Genomic DNA, 19043 nt, shown 5'->3' with positions numbered 1-19043 from the left:
CAAGGGAGGAAACTGCGACCAGACCGTTCAATTGCTAGTGGAAGAACGACTCACATCTCGTGTGTCATGTATGTAAATTCGAGGGTATCTTTAATTATTCACTCTCGTGCCTGCGCTAAAACCGACCACTTTCTCTGCGGTGCTTATCTGGCTGCAGGTGGGCCCATCTTTGAGATGTAGATGTAGCCCCAGAAGGCACGCTCATTCTCTTGTCTGGACTTGGTGCTCGCTTCTCTGGACTCATTGGCCGAGTCTCTCGAGAGAAGTTTGTCGATGCGCTTTTCCGAAGAGGAGACGCAGCGTGACTGTAAACACCGAGGCTTCCACCTTCACCGCCTGCAGTTGTCGGTCGAAAATTCGGCTGACGCATGCTAGCTAAAGGTCTTATGACTGACCCAGGCTGAGCATTGTGAACGGGTGAGCGGAAGTCCGGGGTTGATACTCGATGCCGTAAATTCGAGTTAGAGGCAGCAGTATCCGCGTCTGTGTACTGAACGTAGTTCGGATTTGGTTTGGGGTTGAAGCCGCGATTGATTACCACCATTGGAGTGTAAGTATCGACTTTGTTATATCGCTCCTCTCGCGCGGCACTGTAGGACGCCTGCTCGCTGAACTGGGTTCCCACATCTCGGTACAAAGGCTGCGTTCGTGGTCTCACATATTTGGTATCATATTCATGGAGGACTTCTTTCGAGATGAAAGCGGAATCTTTGACCTGGGTAGAATAGCTCGATTGTAGGAATGTGAGCTGGACGGTGAGCAATGCCGCCACAAACATGGCTGTTGCAATTGTGACGCTGGGCCGTGGATCAGATGGTACCGTTGGCAAGAAGAGCCAATATACCAAGACATGTCCAGGACTGAAATAGCAAAACAAGCGGAGAGCAATAGGTAGCGGATCCCATACTGCGACCTCCCACACGTCTCTTGTTGGATCCGGGTGTGCTCTCGATTGTGCCGACTCAGTGCCAATGATACTCGATAGGTATTGTAAAGGTGATGAAGAGACAGGGGAGGAGTCGACTCGGACGCGTTTGGCAGACGGAGTACTGGGAACATCGTCCACTGAATTTTCGAAGAGACGGTAATGCTTCTTCCTCCAAAATGTGTACACCGCGTTGACCATGCAGACCAGGGTCAGGAAGTGAACAATGAAAGTAGCCTGCAGAAAGTTAGCGATCCATCTTATGTCTGCTCCCACAACGTTTGCTCATACCAACCAGGTCGTCCACGCGACTCCAGGGATCTCGCCAAACACGTCGTCATAACCAGTAGATTTTTGTTTCGTATTTGCTCTGGCAATGATAAAGACAAGATTGAGAGCCAGGCCGATGGGAGTCGCCCATTCCTTCTCCAGCTGATCCCAGCCATTGGCCTCCAGTTCTTCCGAGAGCCATAGGAGAAAGTCGTAAGGGTTAAGGTGGCCTTTGAGCCGCTCTGCAAGAGACTGGCGCCTCACGAACTTGGGCATCTTTCTCGAGGAGAAGCAAGGGTTGAGCTCGCCTGCGGCATCTCCTCTTTTCGGGAACCAAGACCGGCTTATACAAGAAGCGCCTGTCGAGTGAAGGTGCGGCGGAGGGGAAGTGAAATTGGCAGTGAAACCGAATCTCTGAACCTGGAGAATAAACAATGACGAAATAGCAGCCAATCGGAGATGGTTCCCCCGACGCAGGTACAATCTAAACTGCAACTCGGCCTCGCAGGTTCCCTTCGTGAGCTTCGATCCAGATTCAATCTACATCTGAAAGTAGAGCCTCAGTCTCAGCAGAGATGGCGGCGCCGGTATCGGCGTACAAGGTACATGAGGATCCCTACGACCACGGGCCCATTGCTAAACATTTTCACAGGACCGGCAGTTCATTGCTGTCATTGGGGACGAAGAGTGAGGTCGGCGATCTAGGCTGCAAGTCCTATCGGCTAATGCTCTCCAAGCTCTGTCACAGGTCTCCTCCTTGCTGGTATCGGCCATGTCACCGATCCCCCGGACTCACAGAAGAATTTCTTGGTTTGCGATGCAAGGACGGAAAGATCACAGATCGAACAGGCGTTCAATAGATTCACGAAAGAGCGTAAAGATATTGGCATCGTCCTGATCAACCAACATGTATGGCGCAGCCAGCGGAATCACACTGGACATATCGCTGACAGTAAGACAGCTTGCGGAACAGATACGGGATACTGTGGACAAGTTTCAGGATGCCTTCCCTGCTGTTTTGGAGATCCCCAGCAAAGACCATCCATATGACCCAGAGAAAGACAGTGTGTTACGACGCGTGAGGAGATTATTTGGAGAATGAAGGATGAGGTTACTTCGCCTTTGCCGCAAACTGGAGCATCATGACCGGACTGCTGCAAATATACACGTACCAGCTCTGTTGATTTGAAGACCTGGGTCTTCGGGCATTCCGCGAGGTCTATTTTATCCTAAGGCATAAGATACTCGAACCTATGACGATTGAATGAAAACCATGACCATCAGCAAGCTGGACTCAGACCACGCTCTCGAGCACTGCGGGAGCTCACTACTCAAAGCATTTCAACCTCGATCTCTACCTGGAGCTTCTGAACTACTTCGCATTGTTTGGCCCTTCTTTCGCGGTTGCAGCATTCAGTTCAACTTCTCTTTCAATCTTTCAATGTACGGACGGGTTGCAGCGTGATGAACTGGGTACCTCCCGTAGTAACGTTCCGCCGTACAGCCTTGAGAAAGGAACAGGCCCTGCTGGGCAACTTACCGAGTCGACTAAGTACTGACTGAACAAGCACGGTATCAACCCATCACGAAGCGTGTATGTGTATCCACTACGTCAGTCGTCACGCTTGATGTGAACTGGAGCACGCCACATATAGCCTCTACGCTATGATGACTTTGCAGCGATTCGCCGGCGTCTGACACTGCAAAGTCTGTTTTCGGGATACATGTCTTGTCTCTTTTCAGGGAATAATCGCTCATGCCATACTTGTAGCCGTCTAGGCTCATAGCTGAATAGGCCATAATATGTCCAAATCGACGATAAGCAGGAAGTCGACATCAAATCGTGTAATGGCTGCATAGCTCTTCCTCAGTAAACGCTTCAATGCAGCACAATGATGCAGTTGGTGGTGGAAAAGGACACACAGCATTGTCGTTTCACAGGAGTTGTGGCCGAGGCCCAATCGAAGGCCGGACCTTTGGTGCAAGGTTGCACTGCTAAGAACGCCACAAATATATATATATATATAACTTGTCGTCCACCACATTTGTCCGCTGTACTTGGGGACCGCTATGAAAATGCGAAAGTGTATACTTGTCAAATGTGTCCCAGAGAACGATGGCAAACGCGATTTGTCAAGAGGAACAGATGTCCGAAAGTTCTTCGACCACAATGACGCTTGGAGTTCCACCAACAGTAACCCAGCTTAATGACGGGCGTGTTGAAATATCGACACCGCGCCTTCTCCTACGTGGCGCCAAACATGACGATGCAAGGGGCCTTCACGAAGCGTTCTCCGATCCGGAGGTGATGAGATATTGGTATGGTTGCAATTTCCTTCCTTTCTCCCTCCCTTCCTGCATACCCTACTTGTTCTTTCCAACGGAGAAGTTACCACCACCAACCACTTCTCATCGAGGACGAAGGAGCACACTACCACATACCAACCCCTCCGAGACTTCAACATGGGTTCAGAGAATGACCGCCGCGGCCCAAAACGGAGTCTCGGACTTCATTATCGTGCATAAGGCCACAGCGTCTCCGATCGGAAAAATCGGTGTTTGGCAAGACCAGGAGATCGGGTTCCTCCTCTCTCGCTCGTATTGGGGACAAGGCCTGGCACAAGAAGCGTTGCACGGTGTATTGCCCTATCTTTTCGGAGAAAAGGGTATGGAAGAGATTACCGCGGATGTCGACCCACGGAATCACAGGAGTATCAGGCTTTTGGAGAGAGTTGGGTTTGTGACAACAGGATTCAAAGAACGGACGTGGGAGATTGGGAGCGAGTGGGTTGATAGTCTGTATTTGGGGCTGAGGAGGGAGAGGTGGGAAGGAGGTGAGAGTCGTCAGTAGGACACAGTAAGGACAGTGATCGCGCCGAGATGATCACCACGCCAAATAGAGCAAAGAGCTCCAACGACGGCTAGGGCGCATGGCCCTACCACACCATAGCTTACACAGTAGAGCGACCGTGAGCACCCTGGATTCAAACGTTCGGCTGGAGCTCTGAACTCATCGAGATGCCGTAATGTCACAACGCCAGCATAATTGACTTCGATGACTGCGCAATCAGCACCGCGACCCTTGGTTTCGAATTGACCAGTGTAATAATAATGACACTGTCGACACAGCGACCAAGTACCTACACACCTGTACTCGCACGGCAAAAAGGATGGACTTGTCAGGAATGTTCCGCGGATGGGAGTCACTATTCCAGACTATATGATTGGCCAACAAGCATGTTGCACTCTTGCGTCTTACCCCGGGCCGTACTCAATACTGCGCAACTTCGGAGCTCAAAGCTCAATTTGCGGCCTCATACGACATTCAACTTCTTTCTCGAGTTCCAAACATCAGCGCCCACACCCTCTAGAGCTTCGCCCACCATGATTCCTACACGAGCCCTGAGATTACCCGCCTTCGAAACCGGCTATGGCTCCGGCCGGACGCCCCTACGCGTGTACAAACCGCAGCCAACGTACGAAACTTATGTTTCACCCTACGGACCAAAGTACGCTCATCCTGCCCTCACTCTCATGCCTGCTTGGGATTGAGCTAACGAGTTGCTTACTCGCCTGCCTTAGAACGAGACACATCCCCAACTTCATGGGCTTAACTCCCGGCAAAGCTCTACGACTGGGGTACATTGCCTCAGGCTTCGGTGTCGCCGCGGGCGTCTTTGCAGTCTTCTTCTTTGGCGAAGTGCCCCGTGTCAGGGAAGACATTCTATCGAAATTGCCCGTGATTGGAAGCTATTGGGTCAGAGAGGTGCCGCCGGAGGACAACCCGTTCTAAAAACTATTGCGATTGGGGCCGAGAAGCGGAAGAGTATTGTACATATTAGATGGGGTCGTCTGGTGAGAGCCAGTGCGGCGAACAACGTGCTCAACAAGCGGCTTGCCTACCACAGACACAGAATATTACCATGCAATGGGATTCGATCAAGAGCGTTAAGTGCCTCTCTAAAAGCACATGACGTTAGTTTGCGGCTGCACCGCCGGCTCAATGCGCCGGCCTTTTCTTTACAGTGATTTGTTCTTTTTGTTGGATTGCGGATGCATGTTGGAGTATGTACAATTATTCCTTTGTGCGATCTAATCGGCCATCGCCCTACACCCGCTCTCCACGTTCAAAGTATTTCCATTGCCCGGACGGAGCTTTCTCTTCCAGCTCTTCCCATCTGCACCGTAGTCAGCGATACGAAGCAAACGAAAGGGGTGGGAGGCGCAGGAAACATACACTTGATGTCGTAACATTTCATCCACGAGCATCAACTCGCCTTCGGCAACAGAAATAACTTCTTCAATCAGGCCAGCCCCGATCTTTGTCTCAATAACATTGATCCTGGGAAGCATGGTCAGCATTGCACTTTATCCTGTAGTGGAAACATACTGCTCCTTCGTCAACGGTGGCTCAACCTCCAGATCCTCGACCGTGGGCTGTACTCCTTCCTTTTCTTCCAAGTTCTTGGCTCGGACCTCCTCTTCTACCGCTCTTGTCTTGCGTTCTGCTTGAGCCATATCATTTGTACCCTCAGGGTGAGCATCAGCTCGCGTAATTTGGCCGTCCCAGTTATCGATGTGCTCAACATGCGGCTTCTCGCTAGCCAGCGACCCTTCCTCATTCAGCAATTGGTTGTAAGCCTTCGGACTGGCTTCGATCTGTTTCCTGACTCTTTCCAACCATTGTTCGTAGCCTTCGGGTTTCGTGGCTTCGACGATCTCCAAGCGGTGCTTGGTGAGTGCCTCGACTGATTGGCGATAGACGGAATTTTTAGGGACCTGCTCGAGCTTCTTGAGTGTTTGTCGATATGTCCATACCAATGCAGGACGAGGTGATGGATGTGTTGTGAGGCCTGTCAGGCCCGTAGGAGTATTTGGCTCGAGGTATTTGGAGGCCGACTTGACAGTCGCAAGAAGTCGCGACGTCGCGCGCATTATGATTACCCAGGACGTTGGACAATAAGGTGGGTGCGATAACTCCCGTGTATGAAGACACCTGCGACCGATTGTGATGTGAGCTCGAACTGATTCGCTGACGTTGAGCAAGCATCGAACCGCATGAGTGACTAAGCAGCCCACCGTATCACTACTGTGGACTGTTGAGTGAAACTGCGGCCCTTTGTCTCCCCAATCTTTACCCTCGCCAAGGTGAGTCTCCCACGCACAGCCGATTCGGAGTGGCCTGTAGGTGCCTATCACGGAGCTTGTTGCCGGCAGCCACCCAAAGAAGCGTCGATCTGCCAGGTTTTCTCGGTTCCCACTGCTCCAAAGGACGATCGAGCCCCACAGGGCGTTCAAGAGCGGTCCAGGTACGGAGTACTCGGACGCTGCATGCTACCGTCCCTAACTAGGGTGCGTAACGCGTGTTAGTTCCCGAAGCATCTGGACGTTCCAGACCCAAATGTCCAACTTTTCCGGCAATGTCAGAATGTGCAGTGGGCTCTGGCATCGCCGTGTCTAGCTGAAGGCAGGAGACTGTACCCATGGTCTTATCGCCTGTTAGCACGTTGAGCTCTATTGTGTTGAGCGACAAATTGTGAATTCATTCTGTATCTCTCTGGACTTGGGCTTTCCCACTCCAGCAGATACCGCCTGCGCTTTTTACGTGGTGAGATGTTGATCTCCGCTTGTTGTCGGGGAGGTGTGATCGGTGCCTCTAAGCGTGCGTGAGCGATAGCTTCACAGTTTCAAGGACAGGCACGATGGCTGTTCTGCCAGAGGGCCGTGTGGGCTCGCCCCAACGTACCGACTATGAAGTGGACAATGCGCGAAGGGCTCGGGAATTCTACCATTACTTCCAACCAGACAACCTGATCCAACCTCATCTTCGCCGCCGCCCCTCTGTCCTCGAGATCTCCAGCGGCGAGGTCCCCGACCTGAGCAGAGCGCTCTCGCCGATCGCTCAGCTGACTACTCTCCGCATGAACTGCAGAAAGACAATGATCAATGTCATGGACCGCGATATCATGTATTTCCTGAGCGAGGCCACAAAGATATCGACCGAGGATGGTGAGGGGACGTATCAGTTCGTCGAAGATCCCATATTCTTGGCCTGCAGTTCTTTGCCGCTCAAGGGCAGGATCTGTGAGTTGACGCTCAGACTTGACGACAACGAGGACTCTCCTTCACCCCTGTTCGTCATCAATGACCTTACCCAGTCCCAATTCGCGAATATGGAGATCATTACCGGGCCCCCGTACTACCGCTTCTATGCTGGAGTTCCCATAAGAACAAGAGACGGAATCAATATCGGTAGTCTGGCTGTTATGGACACCCTGGCGCGCCCAGATGGTCTCACCCCCGCGGAGCAATCCTTTTTGGCCACTACGGCCGGACAGATAATGCTTTTTCTTGAGACGAACAGACAGGCTATCGAAGGACGTCAATCGCGAAGAATGGCCGAAGGGCTAGAGGCTTTCATTGCCGGTCGCAAAAGCATTCACGACGACAAAACAGGATATATGCAGTTAAAGCAGAAGTCTAAAACCACGTACGGGCTAGCCGTTCCTCCTCGGGGTGACTTTTCTCCAGCACCAGCGAAGCCCTTTGGCGTCAATGCCGTCGCGCTTGAACACGTCGACGATGTCAGCACGTCCGGGCAATCCTCAGAAACAGAAGACGTGCCCGCGGGCGATGATTCGGACTCAGAGTTGAAAACGCACACCAAGACGTTTGGGAGAGCCGCAAATCTACTGCGAGAATGTCTGGGAAATCTGGGCGAAGATGGAGCTGTGGTCTTTCTCAATATTGGGCCTAGCCTCAACGAGCTCAGAAGGAAGCGTGGAGCTACTCTTGGGAGTACTGGGGGAGCTGTCAAAGGCGATATTCAGAGGCCTGTCGCGAAACCGTCAGTCGTGGCCTACTCTACGCACACCAATCATTTGATGCCAGAAAGGGGCACGGATGAGAGGATGAAAATCCTGGAAGGGGAGATGCTGAAGGACTTGATCGGGCGATACCCAGGGGGACGATTGTTTACCTTCGACGCCAGTGCCTCGTCCTCGTCTGAGGATGACACGAATATTTCGAAACGATACGGGAGGGTGTCAGATCAACCCCTGAGGCAGAGCCGCCGGAAACAGCTGGAGCTCGGCGCCCTTCATGCCATGTTTCCCGCTGCGGGACAAGTCCTGTTTACTCCTCTTTGGGATGCTACTACGGGCTCGTTCGCCTACGCTTGCTTTGTCGCAACCGCCGTGGAGACACGGTCCTTCAATTCTTCTATTGAATTACCTTTTTTGAATTCATTCTGCAACACGTTGATGGGTGAATGCTCGCGGTTGGACACGATTCTCGCTGACAAGCAAAAGAGCGATTTTGTCGGAACCATCTCTCACGAAATGCGCTCGCCTTTACATGGCCTTTTGGCCAGCGTCGAGTTCCTTGCCGAAACGGACCTTTCTAGCTTCCAAAGAAGCCTGATCTCCACCATTGACTCGTGCGGCCGGACCTTGCTCGACACGATCAACCACGTGTTAGATTTCTCCAAGATTAATTCGTTCCAGAAGCATTGGCAGGCTTCGAACAAAAAGCATAGCCATAGCTCACGCCGCTACACCTACCTAGGGCCTGAGAACACGTCCAAGTCAATCTCCCATGGTGCGCCAGCACTGCTACAGCTCTTGGGTGTGGTAGACGTCTCTGCGGTCCTAGAAGAAGTGGTTGACGGTTTGGTCCTTGGCCATACGTACACTTCCGGCCTGGACCTGACAGATATGTCACGCGAAGCCCGAGGACGCGGCAAGACTCTGGACTATCAGACGCCCCACTCCGATCCAGTCAAGATCACTCTTGATGTGCAGAAAGCCGATTGGACTTTTCTGACGCAGCCGGGAGCTGTACGCCGGATCATCATGAATCTCAGTGGCAATGCAATAAAGTATACAAATCAGGGCAGCATTAACGTCCGCCTCCAACTCCTCGATGCACAAGAGGACGGAGGTGGGGAATCCATGGTGCTTACAGTTGCAGACACTGGGAAAGGAATCTCTCAGGAGTTTCTGAACTCGAAGCTCTTCGTTCCGTTCGCGCAAGAAAATGCTCTTGCCCCGGGCACTGGCCTTGGATTGAGCATTGTCCGCAGTATTGTGCTGATGCTAGGTGGCACCATCGATGTGAAGAGCAAATTGCAGGAGGGTACCACCGTCGAAGTTACTCTGCCAGTCAAGAGACCTCTGCCTGGGCAGACCTCAACGCAGACCACGCCATATTCCGACGGAGCCGCTGGCGCAAACTCCACCGGAGGTTCAAGTGTCGACAATTCCCTCCTTACTTTGCGAGACCAATGGTCTGACGCGACTGTAACACTGTGGCAATCTGAGCCGCAGTCAGATAACGAGCTTCAGCGGATCGTCAGGTCGTACGTGCAGGATTGGTATGGTCTCCAGTTTCTGGATCAGCGACTTTGCGATAGCGCAAGTGCTGTGATTGTTGAAGAGGAAGACTTGGACCCCTTGCTAAACAGACTGGTGTCCACACCAGGACGGCGACCCGCTCTAGTGGTGATGTGCTCTGTCTTATCGAGGCACAGCGCTGCCTTGGTACAGTCAGTGGAAGAGCGGATATGTAGTGCGGTCGAATTCGTTTCAGAACCGTGTGGACCCCACAAGCTGGCTCGCAGTATACGGCTCGCTCTCGAGAGGCAAATGAATGTCCGAGCACAATTTTCGCAGGCTGTGGACCAGAGAGTCAATTTCCCGCTGGTTGAAACAGATCTCTCTCCCATTCTGGCAGACTCGGAATCAGTCACCGAAAACTTGGCGGAGCTGGACCTCAATCTACCGGGCGAAACCGACGACGCAAAGTTGGTTCAAGCCACCGAGACATTTGCCGCATCACAGGCAAGCCACAACGCCCAAATGGCTCTCCATGATCCTATCACGGCGTTGCGGACTCCTCGGAATCATGTGAGTGAAGGCGATGCATTCCCATTCCCGATGCACGCTCAGGCAAACTCGAGAATGCGCCGCGAGAGCGATCGAAGATCAACGCCTCTCGACACCGGAAGTGATGCAGCCACTCCCCAATCCGAGTCTGCGGGTCACTCGCTATCTCCAGTAGCAAAGCAGCCGACTCCTAGCAAAATTGACCCTCGCGTCCTGCTTGTCGACGACAACAAAATCAACCTCAGGTTGCTCGAAACATTTCTGAAGAACAAACGCGCCTATGGTACTATCGAACAAGCCGAAGACGGCCAGCAAGCGGTGGACGCGGTCAAAGCAGCCAAAGAACCTTTCGATATCATATTCATGGACATCTCAATGCCCGTCATGGATGGTTTCGAAGCGACTCGCGCGATCCGCGAGTTCGAGGATGGGTATGGCACCAAACCTGGGGCGATGATTATCGCCTTGACTGGGCTCGCAAGCGCTCGTGACCAGAGCGAGGTGTTCAACAGTGGGTGCGACATATACATGACGAAGCCAGTAAGCTTCAAAGAAGTGGGCAAGCTTTTGAACAATTGGGAAGCCCATAGAAACAATAATGCGACGTCGGGACCGGACTGAAAGCAAGTATGTGATTCTGGGAAACGCAGGATCACATCTAGCCGCTCTACTGTTCTTACAGCATCCATCAACCACCCAAAAGGTGTTCGAGGCGACTAGCCATTACAGTACCTGCATAGACAGGTCAAGGGTCGCCGAGGAGGCGTATTCTTGAAGTCCACCGAACCATCGGGCATCCTGTCTCGGGGTACGGGAGTTGTACCCCTCCAGAGGAAGAGGAGGATTCACACTCAAAGCGACTGTGCCATGTCTAGCAAGCGCAACGACGGCATCTTTTGCAGCAAAGGATGCTGTTCGAACTTCTTATTTTCATGCTTGTTGCATCACGAGGTACATGAGGACGGACCGTCGGGATGACAGTACAGTAAATGATACCCTCCGAGGCAGCCTTCACAGAGTTGACTGGTGCGGAGAAGGAGCCTTGAATACGGAGTATACTATATGATATGATCCTTCCTGAAACTTGAACAATACCTTATCTTCGCGTCTCGTTTGCGAGCATACACATGATGGTGCCAGTGCTGAAGGCGACCTCTCTTCACTGACGCCTTCCTGCAGTGACTTGCTCCTTCCATCAGCCAAAGCCGAACAATATCAGCCTTCCCTCATTTTCTCATCAGGCTTACTGCTTTACCGTCTGTTCCGCAGTACATTGTGCAACATGAATCAGCCAGACTACTTCACGCGATCATTCCGCGAAGTAGTCGACAGGATCTTGTGCAGCCTGGACAACATCAGCTGGCTTCCGCCGTTGCTCGGCTGCTGCGCCTTCCTTGCCTCATTCACCAAGACTACTGCCAGCCAGGTCTTGAGAAACCAATCCCATCAGCCTTAATCCCGTATGCGGTCGCTGCTCATGCTGCATCGCAGACACGCTGCCTCAGCGCGCAAGCCGTACAGAGGATCCCTGACCGACTAAAGTCCACCCCGGCAGGATTTAGCCTCTCATATTGCCTTCATCCGTCTATCAGACGCCGTACAGATTGGCCGACTACACGACGTAGTACATAAGCTAGTCGTCGAATTCGCAGATACAAGCCCGACGAAGCTCCGTGACCCCAAATCACCTTCCAACACTCAGCCATCATCCCACGAATATCATCGGACTTTACTTCCAGCTGTTACGTGGGCGCGGACAGCACCACTAAGACATCCTCTTACTCGAAGAGGAGAACGGTTTGTTCTTTGATCCATATCCACCTTGGGTCAACGAACAACTTGCCTGCATCCATGACTTCCTCGAGCAAAAAGTCTCCGGCACAGGATTCCGCAAAGTCGCCGCTCACGATGTCTCATTCGGTGAGCTATCCGTCGACTATCTAACTGTCGGGAAAGAAGATATAGTGAAACAACATTTTGTGCGTCCCCCCAATTTGCTTTTTCATGTGTCCTGCCCACTCCTGTCCCGTGCCGCCCCGGAAAACATGGTCCAGCTGGCGAGTAGGTGCAGATGTCCCAAGGTTTTGGAATTCATTAGCCAGCTGGCTGATGCACCGACATATGGCGAGAAACAAGCTTCTCAAGTCAAAGATCGAAGGCGACAGTGCGGCCCTTGCTTCAACCTTGTATGGAGCAAATCTTGGCGAGACGGAAAAGACGCTGAAGCGGTATAGTCAGGAGGAGCTGGCCAGTCTACACGGTTCGAGAGAAGATGATGCGGATCAGGACTCTGGGTCATTCGAGATGTGGAAGTCGGCCAATCAAGACGAGGTCGCCGCCATGTTCGTCTTCGCCCTGGACAAGGCCCCGCTTCGCAGGACTGGTTATGTCACGTGGTACGGCGCACGGGGGTCCGAAGACAATATGATGGACCTCTTTGAGGAGATCATGAGCATGCCCGAGCGTTCGCTTCAACCCATAGACGAGGAATGGGACGAAATGCAAACGTCTCTCGACAAGAGATCGAGGATATGGCAGCGAGGAGGGCGCGGGGACTGGAGCAAGGGGGACGAAAGTAGAATTGTGTGGCGCGGAGGGAGCAACGGCGGGGATTGAGGAATCATGCTGCAGATGCGCGTGCAAGAAGACATGATCGTGACTGAATCTGGGAGAGAAGTACTTCGCTAGGGTGTTGATTGATCGGTCAATCCGACCGGGCAGTGTATATGCGAAGAGAGCGGGCGGCTGGAGGCGATGTGAGCGCCAGGGATCGGGGCGGGCGCTCGAAGCAATCTCATAAATGCTATTGCTGTATTTGCCAAAGTTGATTGGATTGACCGTCCTCTTCTGGTCTCTTGCTAGGTGCTTGGTTCTTGGTTGAGTTGGACTGCTCTCGATCGCCCTCACGACCATGACTGACCGGGCATCTCCCGGGCGCTCGCCTGGTATACAGTAATTATATTTGGACTTTGACTGGTGGGTAGTAGTTGATGGATCAATACGTGGGTGTGCGTGGGAAGCCGTGATCTCTTCCTTAGTTACGAAACTAAGTTGCTTTACAGTCCTGAGTTGTGTACAGTAGCTTGTGGCATTATGCTACCTCAAAGCCAAGCCATCTACAGTACCTCTGTCCTGGATACAAGTAGCTGTACGGGAGAAGCACTCGGCTGTCCTCATTGCCTTTACTTCACGCGCTGGATCCAATGCCAAGATACGATAGAAGCCTCGAATTTTGAGTCGTAGTGGACAATGCTATCGGGTCCTCGGTGGTGCTTCTTCTTGGTTCATTGCTTCTTTAGGCCGTGGCGAAATCCAAAGCCCCCGACCAAACCCTCAGGCGCTTGCCAAAGACCTGCAAAAACACAATCAAGCCAAAAGCCGCGGCGCAGATGGCGGCCTGGATGCCAAAGCTGGTCTTTGTGCCCTGCGCGTTGGCCCACGTGACCTGGAAATACGAGATGATGAACCCGCCCGTCGTGCGGCAGAAGTTGACCCACGCGGCGGTCTCGCCGGACGCCTCCGGGTACGAGTCGAGGTTATACGCGTTGAGCCCGACCGTGGTGATCATGATGCCGAACACGTAGAGGCCCCAGAACAGCGACGTGACCATGTAGTGGTACCCGTCTTCGAGGCAGAAGCCCAGGCCCACAAGTCCCGCAAGCACGAAGGGCGTGGCCACCCACATGGCGCGCAGGCGGACCTCGGGCTCGAAGTGGCCCGCGTGTGTGCGGATGTAGCGGCTCGCAATAAAGTCGTGGAGCCAGTGGCCTGTGATCTCGCCGAGGAGGGCCGCCACGATGGGTGTGAAGTAGAAGTATCCGATCTGGAGGGGGCCGAAGTTGTAGAGCGGTGTCAGGAAGATGGCGAGCGTCGTGTTGATCCCCACGACCCACGCGAACGTGAGCAGGTAGTACAGGCACGACAGGAAGACCGTGGGTTTCAGAGCGACTTTGATGGGGCGCATGCAGGCTTGGCCGAAGGTGTTGCGCAGGTGGCGCGATTTCCACTGCGCGATGCCCAAGAGGCGGGTGATGTGCGATCCTCGTGGAGGCTGCGAGGCCGCGGGGATGCGGCGGTCGTAGTATGTTTCTTCGGCGAAGAGGATTATTAGGACGAGGCACAGAGCCGTCTGAAGGCAATCAAATCAGTTCAGTCGGTGACTTGCAGGAAAGTCAGTGCTAAGTGCTTACCTCGGCGACATATACCCAGAACGGAATCTGCCATTTCTGGGTGCTGATGATAAAAGCGGCGAAGAGTGGACCAAAGTACGGCGACAGAATGATAAAGGCCGCCCAGATGTTGATCTTCCTTGCGCGCTCGTGGAAGAAGAACATGTCAAAAATGAACATCAGGCCGCCGCCCTGGGCGACGGTGCTGAAGAAGCCGTTTAAGATGCGCGCCGCCATGAATGACTCGAAGCTCTGTGCCGCGGCGCACCATATCGCTGTCGCGGTCGCGAGGACTATGAAGTAGAACAGCACGGGCAAACGGCCGAAGTAGGCCGAGAGGGCGACCACGACCACGCCGCCCGCGCCTAACATGAAGACGTTGCCGACTTGCGAGTGGTTGACGTGGTCCGGGGACATGTCCCATACGACCGACTGTGGGAGGAGCGTTACAGCGCCGGTGGCGCTGCCGTAGTCGGGGAGGAACGCGGTCATCGAAATGATGATCAGGATGAGGTGCTTCTTGAAGCGACTCCAATTGAGGGGATCGTTGGGATCCGAGGACGGCTGGGGAAGGAGGATGGTGTGCCCGTCGCGGGCTCGCTTGAGGTTGGCATGCTCCGGGTCGCTGGCGTCGATAACATAGCCCTCTGCGTTCTTGAACTCGTGAAGGCCTCCGAAATCCTCTACCGCGGTGGGCTGGCCGAGCTCTTTGTCTTCAGCCATGACGCTCATGGTACGGGTAGGGTGGTGGTCTCGTGTGATGGAGTTTGTAGGCTCCCCTCGATCCGACAGGAGGTGCGATTTCCTCCAGCTGGGGGAGGGGGATCTTCTTATCTGACGGCGAAGACGCCCACGACGGCTTCACAAGTGGAGTTGACTCCATTGTCTAGGCTGGGGCAAGATCCGCAAGGAGCCCAGTTGTCGCCGCCTTGTCATGGAGAATCAGCATCGATGTGGAGAACTCTCCAGAATTCCCCGGATAGGTGGTCCAGCAGAGGTAATCGGATAAGCCCCCACGATCCCCCAGTGTGTTTTCCGGGGCTAGAAGACAAGCAGGCGACAAGCTTGTGACAAGAAGAGGCAGTTTGGAGCATCCTTAAGCGAGCTCACACAGAGAGCCCACCGAAGCTGAGTCCGCCTGCGGCTGGCTGCGGCTAGAGGAGAAGACGGTGGGCTGGCTCGACTGGACCGCTTCCGATGAAATGGGCCTGCTTGAGTAATAATGATCAAGCGAGGAGCGTTTCTGGGCTGAACGTTGTGTAGAAGGCGTTCCCGCCTCGCTACCCTTCGCTTCTGATTGACGGCTCCTTTATTAACCTTTCCTGCACCACGTGGATGGATGGTCGCCTCGCAGGACGAGGTGAGGGTACGGTGAGGGGTGCCTCTCACGAGGCCACGGCCTACTACAGTACCGCGCGACCCCGGTGTTCGTCGACGTACATTGACTGAGCCGAAGGTGAGCGCAGCCACACTCTGCCCAGGCCAGTAATCTTGTCTCTCTCGCGATGACCACCAGGTACGAGTGTTTCGTACCACCCGACTACCAAAGCAGAGGCCTGCAAATGGCACTCAACTGCACTACTGCATTCCTTTCTGCTCGCCTCATTCGTTGTCAAGTTCTGGACTATCGGCAAAGCACACGGCCGCAAACGCGCCCGGATAACGAGACCCCTTTGCACCACCGATGGCTTCAATGGCCTTCCTGATTCTCTCATCGTCACCTTTGGAGAAGTCAACGTTGACTGCGCCAGCATTCTCCTCCAAGTACTTCACGTGCTTGGTGCCGGGAATCGGAATGAAATCTGGTTGCCTTGTTAGTATCACTGGCTGATTGACTGCAGGTCATGAGTTCCTGCCATGGAAGGGTGCTGGAATCCACTCACCATCGCCTTGAGACAGAACCCAAGCAAGAGCAACCTGGCCCGGAGTACACCCTTTCTCCTTCGCCATGTCCTCAAATAGGCCTACAAGCTTGAGATTCCTAGAGAAGTTCTCTTCCGCAAACCGAGGAAACATGATGCGCGGGTCCATTGGGTCGAAGTCAGCCCGGCTCTTAATCGCGCCAGTCAAAAAGCCACGGCCCAGAGGAGAGTAGACCACAATCTTGACGCCCAAGTCCCGCGCTGTGTCGAGAAATTTGGTCTCGGGTGACTCGATCTCCAGCGCGAAAGGCGAGAACTCCATCTCCGCCGCTGCTATCTCGTGGACCGCGCAAGCCCTACTCAACGTCCGCGCCGAACATTCAGAGAGGCCAAGGTGCCGAACTTTGCCCTCTTTCTTCAACTCAGCCATGGCTTTGACTGTGATTTCGATGGGCGTCTGCAGGTCAACGCGATGCTGGGAGTAGAGATCGATGTGGTCTGTGTGCAGTCGCTTGAGACTGGCTTCGCAGGCTTGCTTCACGTCCTCCGGCTTGCCAGAGACCACGGGTTTGCCGTCGACAATCCTGGGGCCAAATTTCGTGCAGAGGAATATTTCATCTCGTCGTCCCGTTTCCTTGAGCCACCGGCCGATGAGCTCTTCGTTGGCCTCTGGCCCGTAGGAGTCCGAGGTCACCCAAAAATTGATTCCCATGTCGGCCGCTCGGGTGAGCACCTTCAGACATTCTTCGTCGTTTCTACCGGTCGAGACTGGGAGGGACATGCCCATACATCCCAGGCCTATGGCAGAGACAAGGCTGTCTCCGATTTTACGGTGAGGAAACTTAGGGGCCATCTTGGGAGGAAGTGGACAATAAAATGTGATGACCTTGATGGGTTGCCTTGTTGGCCTGGTATGCCTTCCGGCATGGGGATTGACAGGAAACTATATATCTTCTTATTACCGATATTTCCAGCCGGTTTTCTATTCAATGAAGCCTTTGACGTCTAGCAGGGAGCCAAGAGGCCAAGAAGGAGATCTCGGGGGGTCAGAGATCTGACTGTTTCTCGAACCGCATGTGGACGACTTCGGCGGACGAGGCAGCAAGGACATTTGAGCGTCAGTCCAATGTGAGGACTAGTCAAGAGCGGAGCACCAGCGAGCCGTTCACGAAGCATTGTGGTAACACGAAGCGTACGGAAACCCGTTCGTGCATGGATACAATGCTCGGCATGGGGACTTCGTCCTATGGAACCCTCAGCGGCCCAAGCTGTCTCGTTGATACATGGTAGCCTCGCGTCGTAAATGTCCTCCATATCTCCGGAAGACATGCATATGCAAGGTGCAAGTGTTACCGCCATCGGCTTCGGGTTCGGATCAGGGTAGATGGTGCTCATGGTGTTACGGGGTTGACATACTCAGTCTTATGTCCTAACTCCAGCTGCACCAAACGCGGCGGGAGCTCACCACTTGGTGGCACCTCTAATGGAATGGTGAGGCCTGGAACACCACAACGAGGTCACTGGTCGGCAGGAGGGCAAGAGCACCAGATAGAACCACCATGAGAAACTCGAGCCAACTTGTGAATGCTGGCAAGCTGGCAGTTCACTCAGTTAGAATATCGGTACCGGCAAAACCTTGTTCCGGACGTGTCGATCGAGTCCCTCCCTGTCGGAACTGCACGCTTGATGTGCCTTGCTTGCACCGCTTCTCATTGCTATGTACTGTAGTAGCGTAGATTGAACAACCTCCATCATGATCATGCTCGAAGGACAATGGCAGATATAACGAGAGAGCGCTGCGCGTTCTCTCTGCGCAAGGCCCATCCACAATGCTATCTTTATGGCCGAAGCCCATACTTCAACTGGCGCGAGTATCCCAGCCTGTACGAGGTCAATGGGCATCAGCTCGTCAACGTGCCTCCCCGTCGCTGCCGCACCGGCGGGGACAATCGACATTGACATTGTCTCGACCGCTCCCCAGGGGCACCTGGGACAGCCACATGCACGTCGTTGATCCCGCGCGCTTCCCTCTGGCGGCTCACGCGCAATACACCCCAAAGACGCACACGCTAGCCGACGCCAAAGCATTTTACTCCCGCTTGGGCATCCAGAACATGGTCTTGGTGCAGCCTTCAATCTACGGCACCGATAATTCATGCATGCTACACGCACTCGAGGAGTTGACACCCAAGCATGGCCGCGCCGTGGTGGGCCTGGATCCAAACACGATCGACCATGCGACGATGGAGAAGTGGCATGCCCTGGGTGTGCGAGGGGCGCGACTCAATCTCGTCAGCGTGGGACGCGAACTCAACGAGGACGAGCTGCGCGCCGAGCTGGCGAGTTACACCCGGGTGTTGAAGCCCTTGGGATGGGTTCTGCAGCTTTATATCCCCCTGGTGCTGGCCACGTCGCTCGTGAATATTGTCCCCGGGCTCGGAGTCAAGGTCTGTATCGATCATTTCGGATCGCCCGGTCTGCCTGAGCATTTCGACCCGTCGGGCGGCCCCATATATCCGTACGATATGCGGGGGTTCGCGTCGCTGGTGAATCTTCTGCAGGCTGGAAATACGTGCGTCAAGTTGTCGGCACCGTACCGTCTCTCAAAAGATCCTGAGATGAGAGACCTAGACGCAATCGGACTGGAGCTGGTCATCAAAGGTGGACATCGTGTTGTATACGCCACGGACTGGCCGCATACACGGTTTGAGAACGTTGATTCGGTCCCTTTTATCGAGAAATGTTTTGAGTGGTGCGGTGGCGACGAGACTTCAATCGACGGATTATTCCGTGGGAACGCCGAGGAGCTTTGGGACGTGGCTGTGAACACGTAAAGGCCATCTCAAGCTTACAGTCATTCCGAGTACAGCCAAATACCACGGGGACCGTCCCGTAGCTGTTGCCAAATGGTCCCTTCCCTCGACACTGAGTC

The 19043-nt window shown here is 53.8% G+C and overlaps 10 protein-coding genes across 10 annotated transcripts; 6 read left to right on the top strand and 4 right to left on the bottom strand.

The window, feature by feature from the left end:
• Positions 1-115: 115 nt before the first annotated feature.
• Positions 116-1471, bottom strand: A1O7_05806 (uncharacterized protein; the record flags this gene model as incomplete). Its single annotated transcript, XM_007759814.1, has 2 exons — positions 116-1162; positions 1217-1471. 2 exons carry the CDS (start codon positions 1469-1471, stop codon positions 116-118), a joined length of 1302 nt encoding a protein of 433 aa, XP_007758004.1.
• A 299-nt stretch (positions 1472-1770) lies between these two features.
• On the top strand, positions 1771-2297 carry A1O7_05805 (V-type proton ATPase subunit F; the record flags this gene model as incomplete). The annotated part of the gene is made up of 4 exons (XM_007759813.1): positions 1771-1797; positions 1848-1882; positions 1933-2104; positions 2157-2297. 4 exons carry the CDS (start codon positions 1771-1773, stop codon positions 2295-2297), a joined length of 375 nt encoding a protein of 124 aa, XP_007758003.1.
• Positions 2298-3503: 1206 nt separating this feature from the next.
• A1O7_05804 (uncharacterized protein) lies at positions 3504-4120 on the top strand (the record flags this gene model as incomplete). The annotated part of the gene is given in 2 exon segments (XM_007759812.1): positions 3504-4029; positions 4047-4120. The coding sequence occupies 2 exon segments, from the start codon at positions 3504-3506 to the stop codon at positions 4118-4120; spliced, it is 600 nt and encodes a 199-aa protein (XP_007758002.1).
• Positions 4121-4579: 459 nt separating this feature from the next.
• On the top strand, positions 4580-4988 carry A1O7_05803 (uncharacterized protein; the record flags this gene model as incomplete). Its single annotated transcript, XM_007759811.1, has 2 exons — positions 4580-4704; positions 4778-4988. 2 exons carry the CDS (start codon positions 4580-4582, stop codon positions 4986-4988), a joined length of 336 nt encoding a protein of 111 aa, XP_007758001.1.
• A 315-nt stretch (positions 4989-5303) lies between these two features.
• A1O7_05802 (uncharacterized protein) lies at positions 5304-6130 on the bottom strand (the record flags this gene model as incomplete). The annotated part of the gene is made up of 3 exons (XM_007759810.1): positions 5304-5373; positions 5433-5537; positions 5586-6130. The coding sequence occupies 3 exons, from the start codon at positions 6128-6130 to the stop codon at positions 5304-5306; spliced, it is 720 nt and encodes a 239-aa protein (XP_007758000.1).
• A 767-nt stretch (positions 6131-6897) lies between these two features.
• Positions 6898-10701, top strand: A1O7_05801 (uncharacterized protein; the record flags this gene model as incomplete). The annotated part of the gene is made up of 1 exon (XM_007759809.1): positions 6898-10701. The coding sequence occupies one exon, from the start codon at positions 6898-6900 to the stop codon at positions 10699-10701; it is 3804 nt and encodes a 1267-aa protein (XP_007757999.1).
• A 1500-nt stretch (positions 10702-12201) lies between these two features.
• Positions 12202-12696, top strand: A1O7_05800 (uncharacterized protein; the record flags this gene model as incomplete). The annotated part of the gene is made up of 1 exon (XM_007759808.1): positions 12202-12696. One exon carries the CDS (start codon positions 12202-12204, stop codon positions 12694-12696), a length of 495 nt encoding a protein of 164 aa, XP_007757998.1.
• A 679-nt stretch (positions 12697-13375) lies between these two features.
• On the bottom strand, positions 13376-14972 carry A1O7_05799 (uncharacterized protein; the record flags this gene model as incomplete). The annotated part of the gene is made up of 2 exons (XM_007759807.1): positions 13376-14209; positions 14271-14972. The coding sequence occupies 2 exons, from the start codon at positions 14970-14972 to the stop codon at positions 13376-13378; spliced, it is 1536 nt and encodes a 511-aa protein (XP_007757997.1).
• Positions 14973-15851: 879 nt separating this feature from the next.
• Positions 15852-16964, bottom strand: A1O7_05798 (uncharacterized protein; the record flags this gene model as incomplete). The annotated part of the gene is made up of 2 exons (XM_007759806.1): positions 15852-16051; positions 16133-16964. 2 exons carry the CDS (start codon positions 16962-16964, stop codon positions 15852-15854), a joined length of 1032 nt encoding a protein of 343 aa, XP_007757996.1.
• Positions 16965-18111: 1147 nt separating this feature from the next.
• On the top strand, positions 18112-18945 carry A1O7_05797 (uncharacterized protein; the record flags this gene model as incomplete). Its single annotated transcript, XM_007759805.1, has 1 exon — positions 18112-18945. The coding sequence occupies one exon, from the start codon at positions 18112-18114 to the stop codon at positions 18943-18945; it is 834 nt and encodes a 277-aa protein (XP_007757995.1).
• Between the last annotated feature and the right edge of the window lie 98 nt (positions 18946-19043).

Source organism: Cladophialophora yegresii, assembly GCF_000585515.1.
Source record: "Cladophialophora yegresii CBS 114405 chromosome Unknown aczIN-supercont1.4, whole genome shotgun sequence".
In the NCBI taxonomy this organism is placed as follows: Eukaryota; Fungi; Ascomycota; class Eurotiomycetes; order Chaetothyriales; family Herpotrichiellaceae; genus Cladophialophora; species Cladophialophora yegresii.
The sequence above is the reverse complement of the archived record's forward strand: the minus strand, read 5'-3'. Positions and strand labels throughout refer to the sequence as shown.